Genomic DNA, 18912 nt, shown 5'->3' with positions numbered 1-18912 from the left:
GATTTAATGAATGTATGAAGCTAATTTAAAATATGTCCACAGATTCTTTAACACTCCTTCTTTCACTTGGTAGAGCCTAATTTCTCTCCTCTTGAGTATAGGCTGCACTTTGTAACTTGCTTCTAACCAGTAGAATATGGTAGAAGTGTTGGTGTGTGACTTCTGAGACTAGGCCATAAAAGGCATTGAGGCTTCCTCCTCTCCCTCTCCCTCTCTTTTTTTTTTCCCTTGGAGGGGGCACATAATTAGGTTTATTTATTTGTATGTTTGTTTGTTTGTTTATTAATGGAGGTACTGGGGACTAAACCCAGGACCTCGTGCATGCTAAGCACGTGCTCTACCACTGAGCTATACCTTCCCCCCTCAATGTCTCTCTTGAATGGCTCAGCTTGAGAGAGACCAGCCACCAGGTTGTGACAGCAGTGAAGCAGCCAGTGGAGAGACCCCAGTGGGGAAGAACCGAGGCCCCGTGCCAACAACAAGCACCATGTGAGTGACCCATCTTGGAAGGAGATCTTTCAGCCACATCAAATCTTCAGGTGACTGTTGCACCTGGCCAACATGCTGACTGTAACTTCATGACACCCTAAGCCAGAACCAGCCAGCTAAGTCATCAACAGATTGCTGACCAACAAAAACTATGTCTGATGATAAATGTTTATTGTTTTAAGCCAGTAAGTTTGGGGAGATATTTGTTACACAGCAGTAATAACTAATACAAATGCCTAATGCATTTAGGATAGTGCCTGGCACAAAGGAAGCATTATGAATGTTTGCTATTATTGATGGTTTTTATTGTTGACGTTGTTGTTGTAACTGAAATGACATACACACGTGTTTTACAATAAGCACGCTGAGTACTTATTGATGGACTTTTTACTTTTAAGGTTTTCAAAATTGTGATAAAATACACATAACATAAAATTTACCATTTTAACTGTCTTTAAGTGTACAATTCAGTGGCATTAAGTACATGCACACAGTTGTGCAACCAGTCTCTAGAACTATTCTCATCTTGCAGAACTGAAATTCTGTACCTATTAAACAAAAACTCCCCATCCCTCCCTTCCTCCAGCCCTCTGGTAACCACCTATCTACCTTCTGTTGCTATGAATTTGACAACTCTAGGTGCCCATATAAGTAGAATCATTCATTGTTTGTCCTTTTATGACTGGTCTATTTCACTTATCATAATGTCCTTTAGGGTCATCCATGCTGTAGTGCATGTCAGAATTTCCTTCCTTTTTTAAAAAAAAATTATATAGCAGTCTTTTATTTATTTATAATTATATTCTTTATTTATAATTATATACTTAAATTTGAAGTATAATTGACCTACAACACCATGTTAGTTCCAGGTATACAACATAATGATTCAGTATTTCTATACATTACAAAATGATCAGCACAGAATTTTCTTCCTTTTTAAGGCTGAATAATATTCAGCCCATTTTCTTTATCCATTCATCTGTTAATGTACAGTTGGGTTACTTCCACCTTTTGGCTATTGTTAATAATGCTCTTGTGAACATGTGTGTACAAATATCTCTTCAAAGCCCTGCTTTCAGTTCTTTAGGGTATATACCCAGAAGTAGAATTGCTGGGTCATATGGTAATTCTATTTTTAAGTTTTTGAGGAAGTGCCATACTGATTAATAGTGACTATTCACATTGTTTTATATCTTGCATTTTTCACCCAGTGATACATCTTGGAAATTTATCCACATCAGTATGTAAAGATCTAACTCACTCTTTTTCAAAAATAAGTGTTTTGAAGTATAATATATGTACAGTAAAGTGCACAAATCATAAATGAACAGCTGGATTAAATTTCATGAACTGAATGAACCTGGTAACCAGAACTCAGCCCATGTAAAGAACATGACCAGCCCCCTAGGATGCCCATCATGCCTTTTCCAAGATGCCCCCAAGGGAAACCACTAACTGGATTTCTAACAATATGGGTTAATTTTGCCTGTTTTTTACTTTATGGAAATAAAGTCGCACAGTATGTATTGTTTCGTGTCTGCTGTCTTTGGCTGTGTTTTGCTTGTGAACTTCATCCACACTATTGCATATGGCTGTAGATCTTTCATTCTCATTGCTGTATAGTTTCCTCTATGTGAAGATGCCACACTTTATTTATCCATCTGTTGACATATATTTGGTGGACATATGTTCAGATCTGAGTGGCGTGAAATTGCTGGGTCATAGGATATGTTCAGCTACAGTAGTAACTGCCCAACAAGTTTTCCTAGTGGTTGGACCAATCTGGATGCCCACCAGCAGTGTATGAGAGCCCTACCCACCCCATCCTCACTAACATTTCCTGGTGGTATGTTCCTTCATTTAGCTGTTCTGGTGGGTGTGTACTGGTATCGCATTGTGATTTTAATTTGCATTTCCCTGATGACTAGTTGAGTAACTTTTTAAATGTTCATTGCTCCCTTGGATTTCCTCTTTTTGTGAAATTTTTGTTCAATTCTTTTGCTTGATTTTATGTGTGTGTATATATATACAGATATATACATATATATTATACCCATAACTCATTATTTCTAACAGTAAAATTCTCCTAAGTACAAGAGGATTCTCCTATATAACCAAAATACCAATTTAACATTTCCCCAAGTATCAATTTAACATTGATGCAAAACTATCATCTAATTTATATTGTATATTCAGATTTCGCCCACTGTCCCAATAACACACCTTATCACCATCTGCTCTCCCTCCGGGATCACACTTTGTGTTTTGTTGTCATGTTTCCTTAGTCACCTTTGATCTAGAACAGGCTTCCAGCTTTTAAATCTTTGTTATTGTTTTGGTTTTCATGACACTGACATTCTTGAAGAGTATAGACCAGCTACTTTATACTGTGTCCCTCAATTTGGCTTTGTCCCATGTTTTCTCATGATTAGATTCAGATGATGCATTTTTGGCAGAAAAATCACAGAAATGATGTTGTGTCCTCAGTGTATATCAGGAGGGACACAATGTTGATTTGTCCTAATACTGATGTTAATTTCTATCTCCTGGTTACAGTGATATTGTCCATTATTACTATTTTTTTCCCTTTATAATAAATATATGATCTGTGGGAGCATACTTTGAGACTAAATAAATATTCTGTTCCTCATCAAACTTTCAGTCAGTGTTTAGGCTTCTGTTGATGATCCTGGCTGGAATCTCATGTTTAATATTCCACGACCATCACAAACTCCAAGAGGCCAGGGTCTCTTGTGGTATCTTGGGGAGACTGACTATACAAGGCTGATGGTAGCCAGAGAGATCTACTGGACATGAATAAATCTCTAGGGTGGACAAGGGAGTCAGAGGGACCTATATTGCTCAGAGATTTGGTAAAAAAAAAAAACAGGCTGGTGGGAATTCATGCCCCCACCCCACAAATATGTATTGAAGCCCTGCTTTGTGCCAGGCACTGTTCTAGGCCCTGAGGCACAGCAGTGAACAAAAGAGATCAAATCCCAGCCTGGCTGGAACTGACACTGATGTGGGAGGATTCAAACTACAAACAACAGAAATATAAGCAATAAAAGAGAGGTTAAGGAGACAGAGAGTAACAGGGTCTCTCTCCCCATAAAACAGTTCTCTCATATTCCCTCCGTGGATCTCCCCGCCTGTTGTCTGCCAGAAACTCTGGCTGAGCCAAGTGCACTTCCAGACACCATCTGCTCTCCCCGGGAGTGGGGCCTGTGCCAGCTCCAGCGTCTGGACTCTTGGCACGGAGCCCCAGAGCCCTGGAGCAAGGGAACTCTGGCCGGCTCCACATCAGGAAGGGAATCCTTCAGTTTGGCTGTCTGGGACTGGTGAGATGGAAGGCTTCCGAGAAAGGGAAGCCAATGCAAGCTGGGTGGGCTCCCTGAAGGAGGTGGAGGCCGGCAGGGTGAGAAGTCCTCTAATCAGACTGATGAAGATGGAAATAAATAATTATGTTCCTAAATACCAGACATGTTCAGAGTGCCTAGTTTGGGGCAGAAGTTGGACATTTGTTATGGCACCTAATCTAAGTGCTTTATATATATTATCACATGTAAGAGGCAGGGAATATTTACTACACTTTACAGATGAAGAAACTGGGGGCTCAGAAAGGTGATGCAATTATCCAGAGGTCATATAGCAGGTGCCTTGAAGAGCCTGGAAAGGAAAGGTCTGTGTGGGTCCAAACACTGCCTCATAACCACCACCTGTACCACTTGATATGCAGCACGCCACTCCTGGCCCACTCCCACCTCCCCACCCTTTCCCTGAAAGCCTCCACCTCACCTGCTGCCTCTGCTTTCTCCCCTCTCCTTGGGCCAGCAAGAAATACAGCCCTGGGTTGCAAACTGCTGGTGGATCCTAGTACCAGTTGTTTACCTTGGCCAAGTGAGCACACATCTCTGAGCCTCAGTCTCCTTATCTGCAGAATAGGGATAGGAATAGAGCTACTTAGAGGAATCCATGAGATGATAATGCAGGCCATCTAACCCAGGGGCCGGATGTAGTCTGCACTCAGTGACCCCGCGGCGTGCTCGTAGGCAAATCCTAACCTCTCTGCGCCTGTTTCCCCCTGGACACAACAGGACAATCAACGATCGTTCTTAGGAATAAACGTGTACGTGTATGTGTAAAGCACTAAGAACCTTGCCCACAGTTAGCTGTGGTTGCCGTTATTATTGCTGGGCAGCGGGGAGGACAGTGGGGTGGAGGCGGGGCCAAGCCAGGAAGGCCCTGGAGAATTGGGGCGCCCCCTCCACCGTCCTACAGCTTTTGGGTCTGGGTTCGGGAGGGTCTGTGCTCAGAGACTGCCGCCTGCTCCTCCACACCCGGGGTAGCAGGGACCCACGCCGGGCGCTGACGTCGGCCTTCAAGGCCCCCTCCCCGGCTCGGCGGAGGGCGGAGCCTGGGGCCCGCCGCCCCGCCCCCATCCCCGCCCCCGCGCGCTGCGGGCCAGGGGCGCTGGGAGGGGCGCCGAGCGGCGCGCACAGACCCCGCGCCCCCAGGCCCCGGTCCCGGCCCCGGGGAAAGCGAGGTTCACGGAGTTCCCCCACCTCGGGAGGCAGGGTCGGGGCGGGTGTCTGTGCAGGGGGCCCAAGAGGTTTCGGCCTATGGCCGTGGGCGGTGAGTGAGGGGCTCAGCTGAGGGGGGCGGGTACCGCTTTCCCCCGGGTCCTGGCGTTGGGGATCCGGAGGCAAAACCTTGGTGAGGAAATCGGCTCAAGGCAGGTTTGTACTGAGGGCGGGAGACTTGGGGACCCCTCAGGGGGATCGTGAGGGCAAGAAGAATATTCTCTGGTTGAGTTGAGTGTGTACGTGTGGTTTGCGGGTGTTATGGGGGAGGTGTGCAAAGGTGGATTCTGGTGAGGTGTTTAGGGAGCTGGTAGGTGTGAGTCATGGATGTGGCTGGAGTAGGAGAGGGGTGTGTGGCTCTGGGTATCTGGGGCAGGTGTACAAGGAAGGTGATGGGTGGGAACAGGGGAGAGTGTCCAGGCTGCATGTGAGGGAAGCCTGTGTATATATGTGTATCTGGGGGAATCTGATCCTGGGGGGATTAGGATGAAGGTGCAAGGAGTTATTTGGATGAGTGTGTGAGAAGCTTGGGGCTCCAGAGAGGTGTTTTCTGCGAGCTTATTTTTGGGGGGCAAGTATGCAAACAGTCCCTTGGGACATGAATGTGCACAGGAGGAGGGGGTGTTGGGCTTGCCTGGATGGGTACGTGTGGCAGGGGACTTGGGGATTGAGAATGTAAAGGCTTGGGGGCCACAGAGGGTGTGTGAACTACGCATAATTGGGGATGGGCGTGGGGGAGAGGGATGGGAGTGTGAACCCAGTATGGTTGTGAAGTTCGTTGGCCAAGTAGGTGTGTAAGGCATGGTTTGGAATAAATGTGCAACAGGTATGTGGTTTTGACCTGAAGAGAGAGTAGCCCAGAACTGAATGTCCAGATTCCTGAGTTCTCGTCACAACTTGGACGAAACTCTTTTTACTCTCTGGGCTTCAGTTTCACTATCTGTAAAATGGGTCTGAAGATCAGTCAGCTACCTAATCTCTGCCTGGAGCCTCTCCAAAGCCAGGAGTCAGGGGAAGGATGAAGGTGCGACTTTTACAACTTGTCTTTTTCTTTCCCCTACCCCCAGGAATTCCCTCTGGGAACCTCTCTCCAGCCATGGACAGCCCCAGTCTTCGAGAGCTCCAACAGCCTCTGCTGGTGGGTGTAGGCAGTGAGCCCCTTGTCCAGAAGCCTGGTGAGCCTGATCTGGGGCCTCCCTTTCGAGAGACAGCCTTTGCGGAATCGCTGAGGGGTTGGCAGTTTCTGCCACCATCTCTTCCCTCTGTGAGCGCTGGCCTAGGGGATCCAGGGCCCCCTGACCTTGAGGTAAGAGCAGCATCACTAAGGTGGGCTCCTTAGTGGGAGATAGGGGAGGGAGCTGGAGGGCAAACCCAGCTACGGCCAACATCTGGCAGGCTGGCAGCTGGAGTACCAGCCTTTGGCCTCCAGTCTCAGTTCCCAACTGTGTGTGGCCTTCCTTGGTTTCCAGTTGTGTTTCTTCCTATTCTCCTTCTCCCCCGGTTGCTTTACCTTTTTCTCTCCAGATTCATCTCATCCTTGTTCCCTTTGTCTCTTTTTCTCTTCCCTCTGACTTCTGACCCTCGTGTTCTCTATCTGTCCATCTCTCTCCTAAGCCAATGCATCTCTGTGCCTCTGTTGTCCCTGGTCTCTCTCTCTTTTTTTTTTCCAATTAATGTCACTTTTTATAATTTCTTATTCCTTGGACATATTGTCAAGCTTGCCTTTTATTTCCTAAACATGGTTTTCCGGTTGCTATTACTGTATAAGAAAACACTCCAAAACTTAGCAACTTAAAACAACAATAATCATTATCATGGCTCATGGTTTCCATGGGTCAGGAATTTGGGAAGGACTTGAGTGGCTCTGCCTCAGGGTCTTCCATGAGGTTGTGGTCAGCCAGTGGCTAGAGCTGGAACAGTGAGGGTCTGAAGTAGCTGGGGTCTGGTTGGATCTCTGTCTCTTGATGTAATCTCAGGGCTTCTTCATGAGTCTCCCCAGGTGGGCTGGTTTGGGCTCACAGCATGGCAGCTTCAGGGCAGTCAGACTTCTTGTGTGCCTCCAGCCTCCAGCATGAGTGTTTCAGCAAAACAGAAGCTGCTGACTACCTTTTCTGACTTATGCTTACAAGTCGTGTGGCATTACTTCCACCACATTCTATCAATTACAAGTGAGTCACAGCCTGCCCAGACTCGAGGAAAGTGGACATAGACCTCACCCCTTGATGGGAAGATTATCAGTCACACTGGAAGAAGAGCATGTGGGATGGGAGAGTGGTTGTGGCCATTTTTGGAAACACAGCCTGCCACATTGTGGCAGTAAGCTTCCCTTTGGTATATGTGTCTGATAATTCCATTAATTGAAGACTTTGAGGGCCTTATTACTTCTGCCAGTTCTCATCCATGGTTCTTGTGTGCCTAGTTATCTTTGTGTGCTGGTCATTGTATTTGAAACACTGTTTTTAGGAAAAATTACTTTGAGGCCTAGAATTAAAGTGCCTTCCTCCAAAGAGGATTTGGTTAACTTGTGTCAGCTGCAGGGCAGAAGGGGCCTTCTCTGTTCATTTGACCTCTCTGTTAAATTAACCTTGATTTTCACTTCAGTTTTGGCCTTACAGTAACTCCTTAAAGTCTTGTGAGCTATTTGATGCAAAATTAAAACAAATTGTTTTTAACTTAGAACCTGTAGTTTCAGCTGACAGGTTTGTCCTAGTAATTTAGGCCGCCAGAGCTGGCACCCCTAATCTCCATCTTGTTACAGTTTCCTGTCCCCATTGGTTTCTGTCTTCACTTCAGAGATTTTTAATTCAGAGCTTTTAAGCAGTTATAGTATCCGTGATTGGACTTGTGAACTCCTTGGAACTGAACTCAAAGCTTTTGAGTGTGGGTGATGCTTTTCTCTGGAGACAAGGTCTAGAGCCTCCCCGCAGAGGGATCCAGGATTTAGACAAGTCAGGAGCCTATCTCTTGGAACATTTTTCTCTCTTGGTGTCTTTGGGGGCAGGGAAGATGGGTGGAGATGCCCACTTAGGCCGTCTCCTGCCCATAGGATGTGTCATCCAGTGACAGTGACTCGGACTGGGATGGGGGCGGCCTACTCTCCCCACTCCTACCCCACGACCACCTTGGCTTGGCTGTCTTCTCCATGCTGTGCTGTTTCTGGCCTGTGGGCATCGCCGCCTTCTGCCTGGCCCAGAAGGTCAGTCTGTGGGTGTGGGGTTGGGAGGGGACTGGATTAAAAAAGAAAAATGCGTTAAAAATAAAACAAAACAGAGGAGTTATGCTTGCGAGGGGGCAGGTGGAGGGGGAGAGATGGAGATAAGTATTCATCATCTAAAAACATTCAGGGGTAAAATGAGGCATGTTTCACAGAAAGCAGCCCAGAGGGGTGGTTAAGAACCTGAGCTCAAATCCTAGGTCTGCCGCTCTCTGGTAAGGTTGTGGGCAAGCCATTCAACTTCTCTGTGCCTCATTTTCCTCATCCATAAAATGGGAATGAATAATTCCTGCCTCAGGTCCATTGTGAGGCTCAGAGTTAGAACTGTGGCATATGGTCATATATACATGTTTTTATTAGTCACGCAGTATTCCCCAGTGCCCAACTGTGCCCGACCCACAGTAGCTGCTCCATCTGTTTTTGGAATAGATGAGTGAATACATGGGTGTGTTGGGTGGGGGAGGAGCTGGGCTGCGGGGATGCCTGAGTCACCGCTGCCCAACGCCTCCACAGACCAACAAGGCTTGGGCCAAGGGGGACGTCCAGGGGGCAGGGGCCGCCTCCCGCCGCGCCTTCCTGCTGGGGGTCCTGGCCGTCGGGCTGGGCGTGTGCACATACGCGGCCGCCCTGGTGACCCTGGCCGCCTACCTCGCCTCCCGGGACCCGCCCTAGTTGCCCCTGCGGCCCCCACTGTGAACCCAGAGGCTGGCCGCCCAGCGCGGCCGCGGTCGGAGTGGAGAATCCGGGTGGATGAGGCGGCGGCGGTAGCGTCCAGAAATGGGAGGGCGCCGGACCACCCCCGCCCCGCTTCCTGGAGGCCGCAAAGAGCGATTAAACACCAGACACTCTTGCCGCCAAACCTGTGTCTGTCTGTGTGTGTGGGAAGGTGGAAGGGGCTGGCGGCGCCTGACCCCTGGAGGGGGCGGGCCAGAGTGACGGGCTGTCCCCAGGGTGCCCCCTGACACCTCAGAGCTAGAGAAGGGGGAATCCGGAGGGCTTCCAAATTGCAGAATATTCTCCTCACAGCATGGGTGGTCGGTAGAATTAGAGAAAGCCAGGTTCCAAGTCCTCACTCCTCCATGTTCATTGTGTAACCTCTGCCCAAGTCCCTTCTCTCTGAGCCTCTTTTTCTCATTTGCAAAATGGGACTATTTCCCCCAACACCTGAAACAGACCCGAAGACTGTGGGTCATACATGTAAACCGCAGCCTCCCTCTGAGCTCCTTTGACAGCAAATGGCAGAAATCCAACAAGGCCTGCCTTGCCCAAGAAAGGGCAAGAAAGCCGACACAGTACCGTATTCAGGGCTCAAATGAAATGGTCTGGTCTCCCCATCTCTTGGCCCTCCTTTCTCCTGTTGGCTTCACTGTGCAGGCTCCCCCTTCTGGGAGAGAAAAATGGCCCCAGGTAGCTCAGGTACCCCAGAGGTCCTGTTCCTCAGGAACTCTCTCATTGGCCCTCCTGGGGTAGGAGGCAGCCCCCTCAAGTGGCCCAAGACTGGGAGGCTGGGACGGATGGAGCCTTAAGGCATCAAAGGCAGGCAAAACAGCTGTCTGCCATGAACACTTAGCAGAAGCACGTTAAATGGGGCCTGATAACACCAAGCAACAAGGCGACAGTGGTTTAGTTTTCTCACTCCATTTAATGCCGTTTAATCTCGCTAGGAGGAAATACTGTTCCCCATTTGTGCCCTCCTGAGTGTCTTCACGGATCATAATTTTAAGCTAGGTATTTATGCATTTCCTTCTTGGTTACTGGGGATGAAAATGACACCTGCCCAAAGGGGCAATTGTGGGCACCACTTGAGCCAGTTCAAGTGTGAAGTGTGCAGAAGGCCCCCCAGCGTGTCACTTTCACCATGCACCCCCAAGTGTCAGTGGCAGACAGGATCTGGCAACCATGTGGCCCACCGGTGGGAACACTCCTGAAGGATGTTCTTGGCTCCTATTCCCTAAATACGAGGGTTGTGATCAGTCAAATCAAAACTAAAAATATACCCATTTCCAAAAGCCCCTTAGGGGGTGCTCCCACCCCTGAGAACCAACAGGCCTCAGCCACTTTGGTTCACAGAGGGAACCGTGGTCCAGAGTGCGCTGGCATCTCCTGGGTTTGTCTGAATGGTGAGGGCTCTGGGTCTGGACTCAGTGGGACCCATGCTCCACCGCTAATTAGGTGGTGACCCCTGGTAGTTAAGACTCAGAACCAGATTCCCCTGAGGCCCAGAAGGCCTGTTACCTCCCTGAGCACCCCTCCCTCCTCCACCCTCATTCTGCTTCAGCTACACTGGCCATCTTGCCAGCCCTTGAACCTCTGCAGGTCTCTGTCAGGGGTCCTCCCCCCACATATCTGTGAGTTCCTGAGCCTGCCCCTGCCCTCTTCCTGGGCTTCCCTTGGATGTCCCCCTTTCCATGAAGGTGTCTCTGACTGATGTATTAAATTTGCCCTCCTCAAACGAACCCGCCAAAACCCCTCTCCCGGCCCCACCCCTTTTTAAAATAACATTTACCACCATTCAACAGACACCAACTTTATTTGTCCATCACTTCACTGCTCCTGGAACCTGGGACCTGGAGGCTACAGTAACAGCCCCACTTTATGGGACGGTTAGAATGAGTAGATTCACTCAATAAATGCACACTCCTAGTAGTGTTTTCCTGGGGGCGGGGTGGGGTCTGTACCCACCTCCCCCCACGGGCCCAGGGACTGACTAGCAGGTTGGGGGTCCCTGCAGCTCTGGGACCAGCTCACTCCGGCACACAATGACAGATAGGCAGGGCCAGGCTGCTGGTTTATTTGTCGCTGGAGGTGGTAGGTGGCAGTGGCGGGAGGGGCGCCCTGCCCCGGCTTGCCTCAGCTCTTGCCTCAGCTCTTGGAGTAACGCCTCTGCAGCGATTCCCGGTAGAAGCGGAAGACGTGCTGGGAGGCGGTCTGGGCTGCTGCCAGGCACTGCTGGAGCTGGGAGGGGAGACAGGTCAGTGCTCAGGGCCCGGGCCTGCCCCCTGGAGGCTCCCCCAGGCCCCACCTGATTCCCAGAGTCCCCAAACCTAGCTCCCCGCAAGTAAGGCAGGTGGTGTGGGGATTACTCCAAGTGCACCCCCTCCTCCCCGACTGCATGGGCTCCCGAGAGGAGAAAAGGAGAAAAAAAGACAAGGGGAAGGCTCCAGGGGTCAGATTCCTGCAGCTCCAAGCCCTCAGACCAAGGGGATAGGGCATCCTGACCCCTGGAAGTGACCCCAACCTTGTTGAGCTTTGGAGACAGAGTTTGGAATTTTAGAGCCACAGGCCCTGTGACATCAGTCTTACAAGCCATGGGATCTGAGACACCCCAGATCTTTACTGCCACGTATGCCTGGATTCACAGGAGGGCCAGGTTGGAAATGCTCTTGGAGACCAATTGATCCAACAGTTGCCAAACTGTTTTTCAGACATTCCAAACTCCAAGGTGCACAGCTCTGGGCTGGAAGCTGGGAGGCCTTCAGGTGCCCCTACCTCTTGATTTCAACCTGAGCCCTTCTTCTATTCTCATAAGTTGGGCTTCCCTTTAAAATTCCCACAAAGGTTTCTATGGCTACAAAGTTTGAACACTCCTCTTTACAGAAGGGATGTAGGGAAGGAGCTCGCCTTAAGCCTCTGAGGATTGGGACAGGACCTGACGTTACGTGGGAGGGAGGGATCTGACAGTCACCCCTAATCACACGCTGGTACCTCAGCATCGGAGTAGAGCCCCTTGGTGGTGGACATCAGCAGCTTCCGCTCCACGCTGTCAAGTGCAAACGTCAGGACTGCCCGGGCCTCCTAGGGACGAGGGGTACAAGGTGGGGGACCTGGGACTCTCACCTCAGACACAATCTCACCTGGTCCCAAAGAAGGGGCTTGCTTTTCTCCCAGCCAGGCACTTATGTATCAAGTGTGTGTGGTTCCCCCCCCCCTACATATCATTCCTTCCCTGCTTCCCTGGATAACTGCCTCCCACGCCAGACTCCACCACACGGTTCTGACAGGGGCTTCTGAGCACAGTCTCCTGTGCCACAGGGGCAGCCACAGTGCCCATCATTCCCTGGTGCCTTCCAGCCTCCCTCCAGTGCTCTGTACCCCTGGGGCTGGAAGCCAGCAAATTCTGTTTCCCAGATTCTTCCACCAGTAAGATTCTACCAGTAATCTGGGGGAATACTGGAAGGAGGGAGAGCAGAATCTTGGTCCTCCCTGCAGCAGGAGTTTGGGGTACACCACCTGCCACAGTAGCCATGGAGGTGGGCTGGGCCCTGGACTTCAGCAGCCGGTGCAAAGCCAGACCATTTCTAGTTCCAACTGCACCAGTGTCTCCAACAGCACAGACTAGGACTTGCCTTCAGGCTTCTAATCTCTGGGTGGCCTCCCTTCTTCCGTTTTGCTCCTGCAGCTCTTCCAACATGGTTGTAACCAGGTCCCAGCATTAAATTCCCTCTGTCTGAAATCCCCCAAGGAGTTTCTGCTTTCCTGACTGGATGTGACTGTTACAGTCCTGGGCAAATAACTGTGAATAACCAGAGCCCTAGCACACTGTGCACTTGAGAAAAAGTTCTCTCCTCCTTTGCTTTTGATTTTCAGCCTCTTAAAATTAACTCCCTTTTTGCTTAGATGGGTTAGAGTTGGGTTTCTAGCACTTGCCCAGATGAACAGAGCAGAGCTCGCCAGTTGGGACTGAGGTGGAACAAGCCAACAGTTTTGGAGAAGTGAGGCCTAGAGGAGGAGAGGGAGCGTCTGCCTGAGGTCTTTGACCACCCTGCCCTTCATACCTACCTTTTCCTGCTTTGCTGTGGGGTCCAGCATGAGGGTCCCATCAGAGTCCAAAGCACAGGTGACCCCACAGAATAGGGCCCGCATGGGTACCCCAGCGTCTACCAATGCCATGCAGGCAGCATTCAGGCAACAGGCCAGGAGCTGAGTGCCACAGGCAGTGGTTAAGTTTCTACAACACATGCATGCCTCCATTCACCCTGCTATTGCTTGTGGCAGACATCACTAATTGCTCACAAAAAAACAGAATGGGAAAGTAGTGCTGGGATCCACTATCCTTGAGTTCCAGACTTGAATTTGCCACCCGTAAGCTGTGACCTCGAGCAAGTTACTTACTCTCTCTGAGCCTCAATCAGGAATCATAATGATATGCAACAGACAGGAACCTTCAAGGAAACTGAGGGCGGAAGCCTTCCAAGATCACACAAGGAGGCAGTGGCAGGGCCAGGCCTGGAGCTTGGGAATTGAGCAGGTGGTGCTATCAGGTGACAGAGGGATGAGGCAGTATCCTGGGAGCCCACAGTCCGGGGAAGAGGTGTGGTTGGGGTGCGGTGCGAGGTGAGCAGTGGCCTGAGTCAGACAGCTGGCCACACCTCAGGTTCCTCAAGTCTCTCCTCCCCAGGCCTAATGTGGCAGATAAGGGCCCAGCTTTACAGTCAGTCAGTCCCACCTCTGCCACTGACCCTACATTACCTCCCTTCCGTAAAATGGGTTCACAACAGATCTCTTCTTCCCCGTCTATGAAGTATCTGACCAGCACAGGGCCATGCACCAGCAGAGCCTTCTAGAAAGGCTGGTTTCTGGTCCTTGGCCTCCACCTTTCTCACCCAAACCACAGCGATCTTTCAAGGCTGAGCTGCTGAACCAACTGCTCTGCCTGCTTAGGGCTCCTCCAGTGTTGAACCTCAAATCCAAGCTCAGGGTCAGAACAGAGGTCAATGGCACAGGCTTTGGAGTCAGATAGGCCTGGGTGTGAATTCAGCCTCTGCTGCCTTCCAGCCACGTGACCTTGAGCAAGCAAACTCCCCTCTCTGGGCCTCGGTTTCCTCACATGAAACATGGGAACGGAACACCCACCTGCTAGGGGCCTTGAGCTCTAGAACCAGATGGCCTGAGCCCAAGTCCTGGCCCTGCCAATTACTAGAACTATAAGTTGACCCTACTGTGCAAATTAAATGAGTTAGGTATAAGGTGCTCAGAACAGTGCCTGGCATGTAGTAAGCACTCAAGCCGTGCCTGCTGTTCTACAACAAGTTGGTGCTTGTGAAACAGACTAGTAGAGGGTGCATACATGGCCATCAGTAAGGGGGCCAATCAGAGATTCTGGAGGACTTCCTGGAGGGGGTGGCCTGGGGGAAAGGATACAGAGCCAGCATCACTGACAACCTGCAGCACCACAGTTATGGAGGTGCGGGGATGCAAGGCTCCCAGCACCACTGCTTCACACGTGTTTCTGATCAGTCGCTCTCGGCTCTTCTCTGCTACGCCTGGGGAAATCAGGGGAGGGGTAGGGGTGGTCAGGCGCTTCCCTCCCGTCTGGCTCACCTTCCTCCATATGCCCCACCCAAACCCTCTGGAAAGGGCCTGCAAGTCTCAGCCCTGGTTAGTACAAGACCCTGCATGGATGATAGAGGATTCCTGGTGGGAAAGAGAGCCTCAGAGCTCCCAAATCCAGTGCTGCTGTCTACTCCCATCCCCATGGGCCCAGCTCTGGGGAGTGAGGGGGACAGAGCGTAAAAGGGCAGAAAAACAGGTTAATGGAAAGAAGGAGAGATGGAGCCCGGAGAAAGGAGGGGAAAGTGAAGACTGAGAGAGAGAAGTGACAGGAACACAGAGACTCAGGCAGAGAGCTGGAGAAAGAGACAGAAATGGCTGAGGGGAGGGAGAGGGGGAGTGGAGACTGGGGACAGCAGTCAGGGAGACACCGGGCAAGACGCCCCAACAGAGTGGACATCGGAAGATCCAGCTTGGCCCAATTACCAGGCAGCCCGGTCTTCGGCCTCAGGATCACTTCCAGGGTGGCCTTGTTGAAGATCTCTTTGCTGACCTTCACCTCGGCTGGCCCGTACACACCAGCCAGGACGGACGTATCCCCTGGGGAGACAGCACAGGAGGCCTCATCCACATCTTCCCTGACTCTGGGGCCCAATGTGCGGCACTTAACAGTGTGGGGACTGAGCCAGGTGGCCAGAGCTCCCCACATCACCCCCACTCTGGCCTACCATTTGTTGGCAGTGATTCTTTGAACACTTGCTTCGTTTCTCTGCTTTCACTTCCTCATCCGCACAATGAGGATAACAGTACCCTCCACTGCCCCTACCTGTGAGGATTAAATGAGACAATCTAAAAGAAAAACACTGCCAGGGAAGTGCTGAGTGCCCAACAGACTTTTGCTATTATTATCAACTTTAACGTGCAGTCCTTCCTAAGCGCTAACCTTCCTTCCTCTTACTGCTGTGGTCCCAACTTCTCCTTCCAAAGCTTCCCCTAGCCCAGCTCTCTTCCTTCAAGCTTACGTCCCCAGACTCTGCAGCAGTGGAGAGAAAGGGGTAACAGTCTTGGGGGTGGGTCCTGACTCCTGCTGATTTCCTCCTGGCATTTTGCTCACTTCCCTGGGCCTCAGTTTTACCATCTGCAAAATGAAGAGACTGGACTGTAACAGCAGCTTCCAGGCTTTGCTAACCGCAACTCCCCATAAGAGATTTTAGAGCAGGATCCAACACACACATCTGTGTGTATGTAAATGGAATGAAAGCCTCACAAAACAACTCTTACTATTACTGCTTTGATACACTCTGATATTCTCCATTCTAGGTTAAAAGAACCATTAACAAATGCAATTCTCAACCCTGGCTGTACACTGGACTCACGGCGGAGCTTTAAAAGATTCTGATGCCCAGGCCCCTTCCCCAGGAGCCTCTGAGCTCTGCAAGCTGCTCTAATGTGCAACCGCGCCTGCAACCTGTAGAGGGAAGACATGGAGCTCTCTCTCGAGCACAGCTTCCAAACACTGGCCTGCAATCAGAATCACCGCAGCAGTTAACTTACAGCGTAGAGGGCCAGCCTCCGTTGGCATGAACAGGTTTTGGGGCTTTGCATTTTTAACCTCACCAGAGGGTCTGAGGTCACAGGCATGTGGGACACACTTTTGAAGGTCTGCACAGAACCCTGCTCCAGGGTCCTGGGCTTTGGGGCTTTAGAATATGGAAGGGGCTCAGTAGTTCTTAAGCTCTAAAAAACTCCAGGCAGCTGCATTTAGCAAGAGCTCAGCCTGGGGGAGGTTCTGGGAAAGTCCCGGGTGAGGCCTCCCCGCCCCCCACTGGGGTTGGGAAAGAGGAGCTGCCATGTAATTGGGGGATTCCTCTTGGCTCTCGGAGGCTGTGCCCTGAAGGGGGAAATTACCCAAACAGAACTAGATCCACAATGGGGTCTTCCTGTTACTCCAGATGAGTAACATCTCTGTGGTTCACCTGAGCGTAGGGGTCCCTCCGCTCTCACCTTCTCCAGGACATGGCTCCAGCAATTCCCTCCCCTCTGGACCCTACATCCATCTAACTCCAGCCCCATTTAGCTGATCCTCTTACAGCAAAGCTCCTGAAGAGCCGTCTCCACTCACAGACTCTTTCTTTTTCTCCCTGACCCCACCACTCCACTGGAGCAGCTCGACAGTGCCATCCAGGATCTGTGTCCAAGTTGTCAACCCACAGGCCACTCCCATCCTCATGTGATGCAGCCTCTCAGTAGGACCGAGGCAGCTGGTTGGCCCTTACATTTCAAACTCATTCTTCTCTGGGCTCCAGGTCACTGATCTCCCTTGGTTTTCCTCTTACATTACTGGCTACTCCTCCTCAGTGTCTTTTCCTAGCTCTGCACAAGCTGGAAGACCCAGGGCTTAGTCCTGAGACCTCCTCTCTTCTCCATCTATACTAATTTTGGTGGTAATTCCAACCAGTCGGTAGCTTGTAATACCACCTATAGCTGACGGAGTCCAAATTCCAGTCTCATATGTACTACCGCCCAGTCCACACTGCCACTCAGATTCTACCAAGCACTGCAAATTTAATCTTCCAAACTGAACCCATCTTCAGCTAGCACAGCTGATCTAGGAGAAAAAAACATTAGGGTTCTCCCTGACTCTCTCATACCTCCAAACCAAACCATCTGCAACATTGGTCAATTTTACCTTCAAAACACACCCAGGATCTCACTACCCGCCTGCTTCCACTATGGTCTGAGCCACCATCGTCCCCCTCCTCCCTCCGATCCTCTATAGTCAACACTGCAGCCAGAGAGGTTCTGTTAAAATATATTCAGATCATGTCACATGGCTCCGTTCTCATCATTAGGCCATATATGACGGGCAGTCCTTACCTCTCTCCAACCTCCCGTCACTGCTGCAGCCACACTTGTCTCCTGACTGTTCCTCAAACACACCAGGCAAGTTTTTGCCTCAGGGCCTTTACCCCAGTTGTTCCCAGTGCTTGGTAAGCTTTCCTCTTGATCTCTTTAGGGTTTGTTCCCTTACCTTTGGGTCCTTATTGAAATGGTGCCATCTCAGTGAGGCCTTTCCCGAACACCCTATTTAAGACTGCATGCAACCCTCTCTGGCATACGCTATTCCTCTTCCCTGATGTATTTTTCTCCATAGTATTTTGCTGTATATTTTACTTAGTTACCTTTTGTCTGTCTCTCTGACTGGAATGCAAACTCTGTTAGGGCAGGGATTTAAAAAATTTTTTCATCTGTGTATTCTCAGTCCCTAGAGCAGCACTTAGCAAAAATGCAGGTGTTCAACCAAGGAATGAATGAAAGTAGGCTTTGTACCTGGGTTTAAGATAATACCCTAGAGAGGGGCCTGAAGCATTTATAGGGGTGATCCTTAGGCCTATCTCCAGAGGAATGTTTACCCAGGTCAGGGAGTTGAGTCTAGTTGGAGAGGTATTTAGCTAGCGGAAGGGGATATTTACCTAATAAGTAAGACCTGCCCCAGTCTTAGGGATATATGGAGAGTTGTGTATCCCAGGCAAAGGGATATTTATCCAATTGTTGGGGCGGGGGCTGGGGCCATCACCCGCAATCTGAAAAGTATTTACTTGGGTAAAAGATCTGCCACGTATCTAGGGAGTAATTAAACTCGTAGTGGTGATTTGCCAGACTACCGGGTATTTATGCAAACAAATGGGCTTGCCTCAGTCTGGGATGTATGGACCCACGGTTGGTGTGTGGGAGGCCGGGAAGGAACCTAGTCAAGGGAGACAGTTACCCAGGTGAAGAGATTTTCCCTATTCCGAGTATTCGTTCTTAAGAGGAGGTCTGCCCCTCTTTCATTTTGAGCACTACTTACCAAGTGGAGATATCTCCTTTCTAGTCGGGAGGGAGAGGTATGTCTGCTGGCGTATGCAGTAGTATCCACCCGGGTAAGAACCGCACCAGTCCAGGAGGGTTATTTACCAGCTAGCAGAGTACACTGTAACCACCCCCTCAAACGAATACCACTTGGGTTAAGTTCTTACCTTGCAGGAAAGAGGCAGAGCCATCAGGCCGGGACAACAGGTTCTGTTCGCAGGCAAAGTGCCGGAGGCTACAGCCGGGGCCCCGAGGGCCGGACTCTGTTTTAGACTCAGCGCAGATCTTGGCTTCATTCTGCATCGCCCCCTCCATCGCCCCGGACCCCACGTGCAGCGGGGATTCTCGCTTCCGCACAGAAGCGCGCGCTTGCGTACACACTGCGTACCCAGTGCGCACGCGCCGCCGGCGGCTCCAGGATCCGTGCCTACACGTGGCTCCGCGTTTACTAACAATCTGGTCTCTCCCACTCCCCCCTCGAAAGTCCAGGAAAGCCATTGGACA

The 18912-nt window shown here is 50.4% G+C and overlaps 2 protein-coding genes across 4 annotated transcripts; one reads left to right on the top strand and one right to left on the bottom strand.

Annotated features, from left to right (window-relative positions):
* The first annotated feature begins 4946 nt into the window (after nt 1–4946).
* On the top strand, nt 4947–16701 carry TMEM91 (transmembrane protein 91). Of its 3 annotated transcripts, none has more exons than XM_072967006.1 (4): nt 4947–5124; nt 6140–6378; nt 8119–8268; nt 15877–16701. In XM_072967006.1, exons 1-4 carry the CDS (start codon nt 5112–5114, stop codon nt 15943–15945), a joined length of 471 nt encoding a protein of 156 aa, XP_072823107.1. In that variant the 5' UTR covers nt 4947–5111; the 3' UTR covers nt 15946–16701. The 3 variants fall into 3 exon arrangements, with proteins under 3 accessions (XP_072823107.1, XP_072823105.1, XP_072823106.1); XM_072967004.1 differs by lacking the exon at nt 15877–16701 and adding an exon at nt 8800–9136; XM_072967005.1 differs by lacking the exon at nt 15877–16701 and adding an exon at nt 8800–9136 and having other exon boundaries at nt 4947–5228.
* On the bottom strand, nt 10798–18821 carry EXOSC5 (exosome component 5). Its single transcript, XM_006214984.4, has 6 exons — nt 18576–18821; nt 15043–15156; nt 14428–14549; nt 13066–13206; nt 11992–12081; nt 10798–11241 (listed from the first exon to the last, which is right to left on the bottom strand). Exons 1-6 carry the CDS (start codon nt 18721–18723, stop codon nt 11149–11151), a joined length of 708 nt encoding a protein of 235 aa, XP_006215046.1. The 5' UTR covers nt 18724–18821; the 3' UTR covers nt 10798–11148.
* Nucleotides 18822–18912: the final 91 nt, after the last annotated feature.

This window comes from Vicugna pacos, chromosome 9 (genome assembly GCF_048564905.1).
Source record: "Vicugna pacos chromosome 9, VicPac4, whole genome shotgun sequence".
NCBI lineage: Eukaryota > Metazoa > Chordata > Mammalia > Artiodactyla > Camelidae > Vicugna > Vicugna pacos.
The sequence above is the reverse complement of the archived record's forward strand: the minus strand, read 5'-3'. Positions and strand labels throughout refer to the sequence as shown.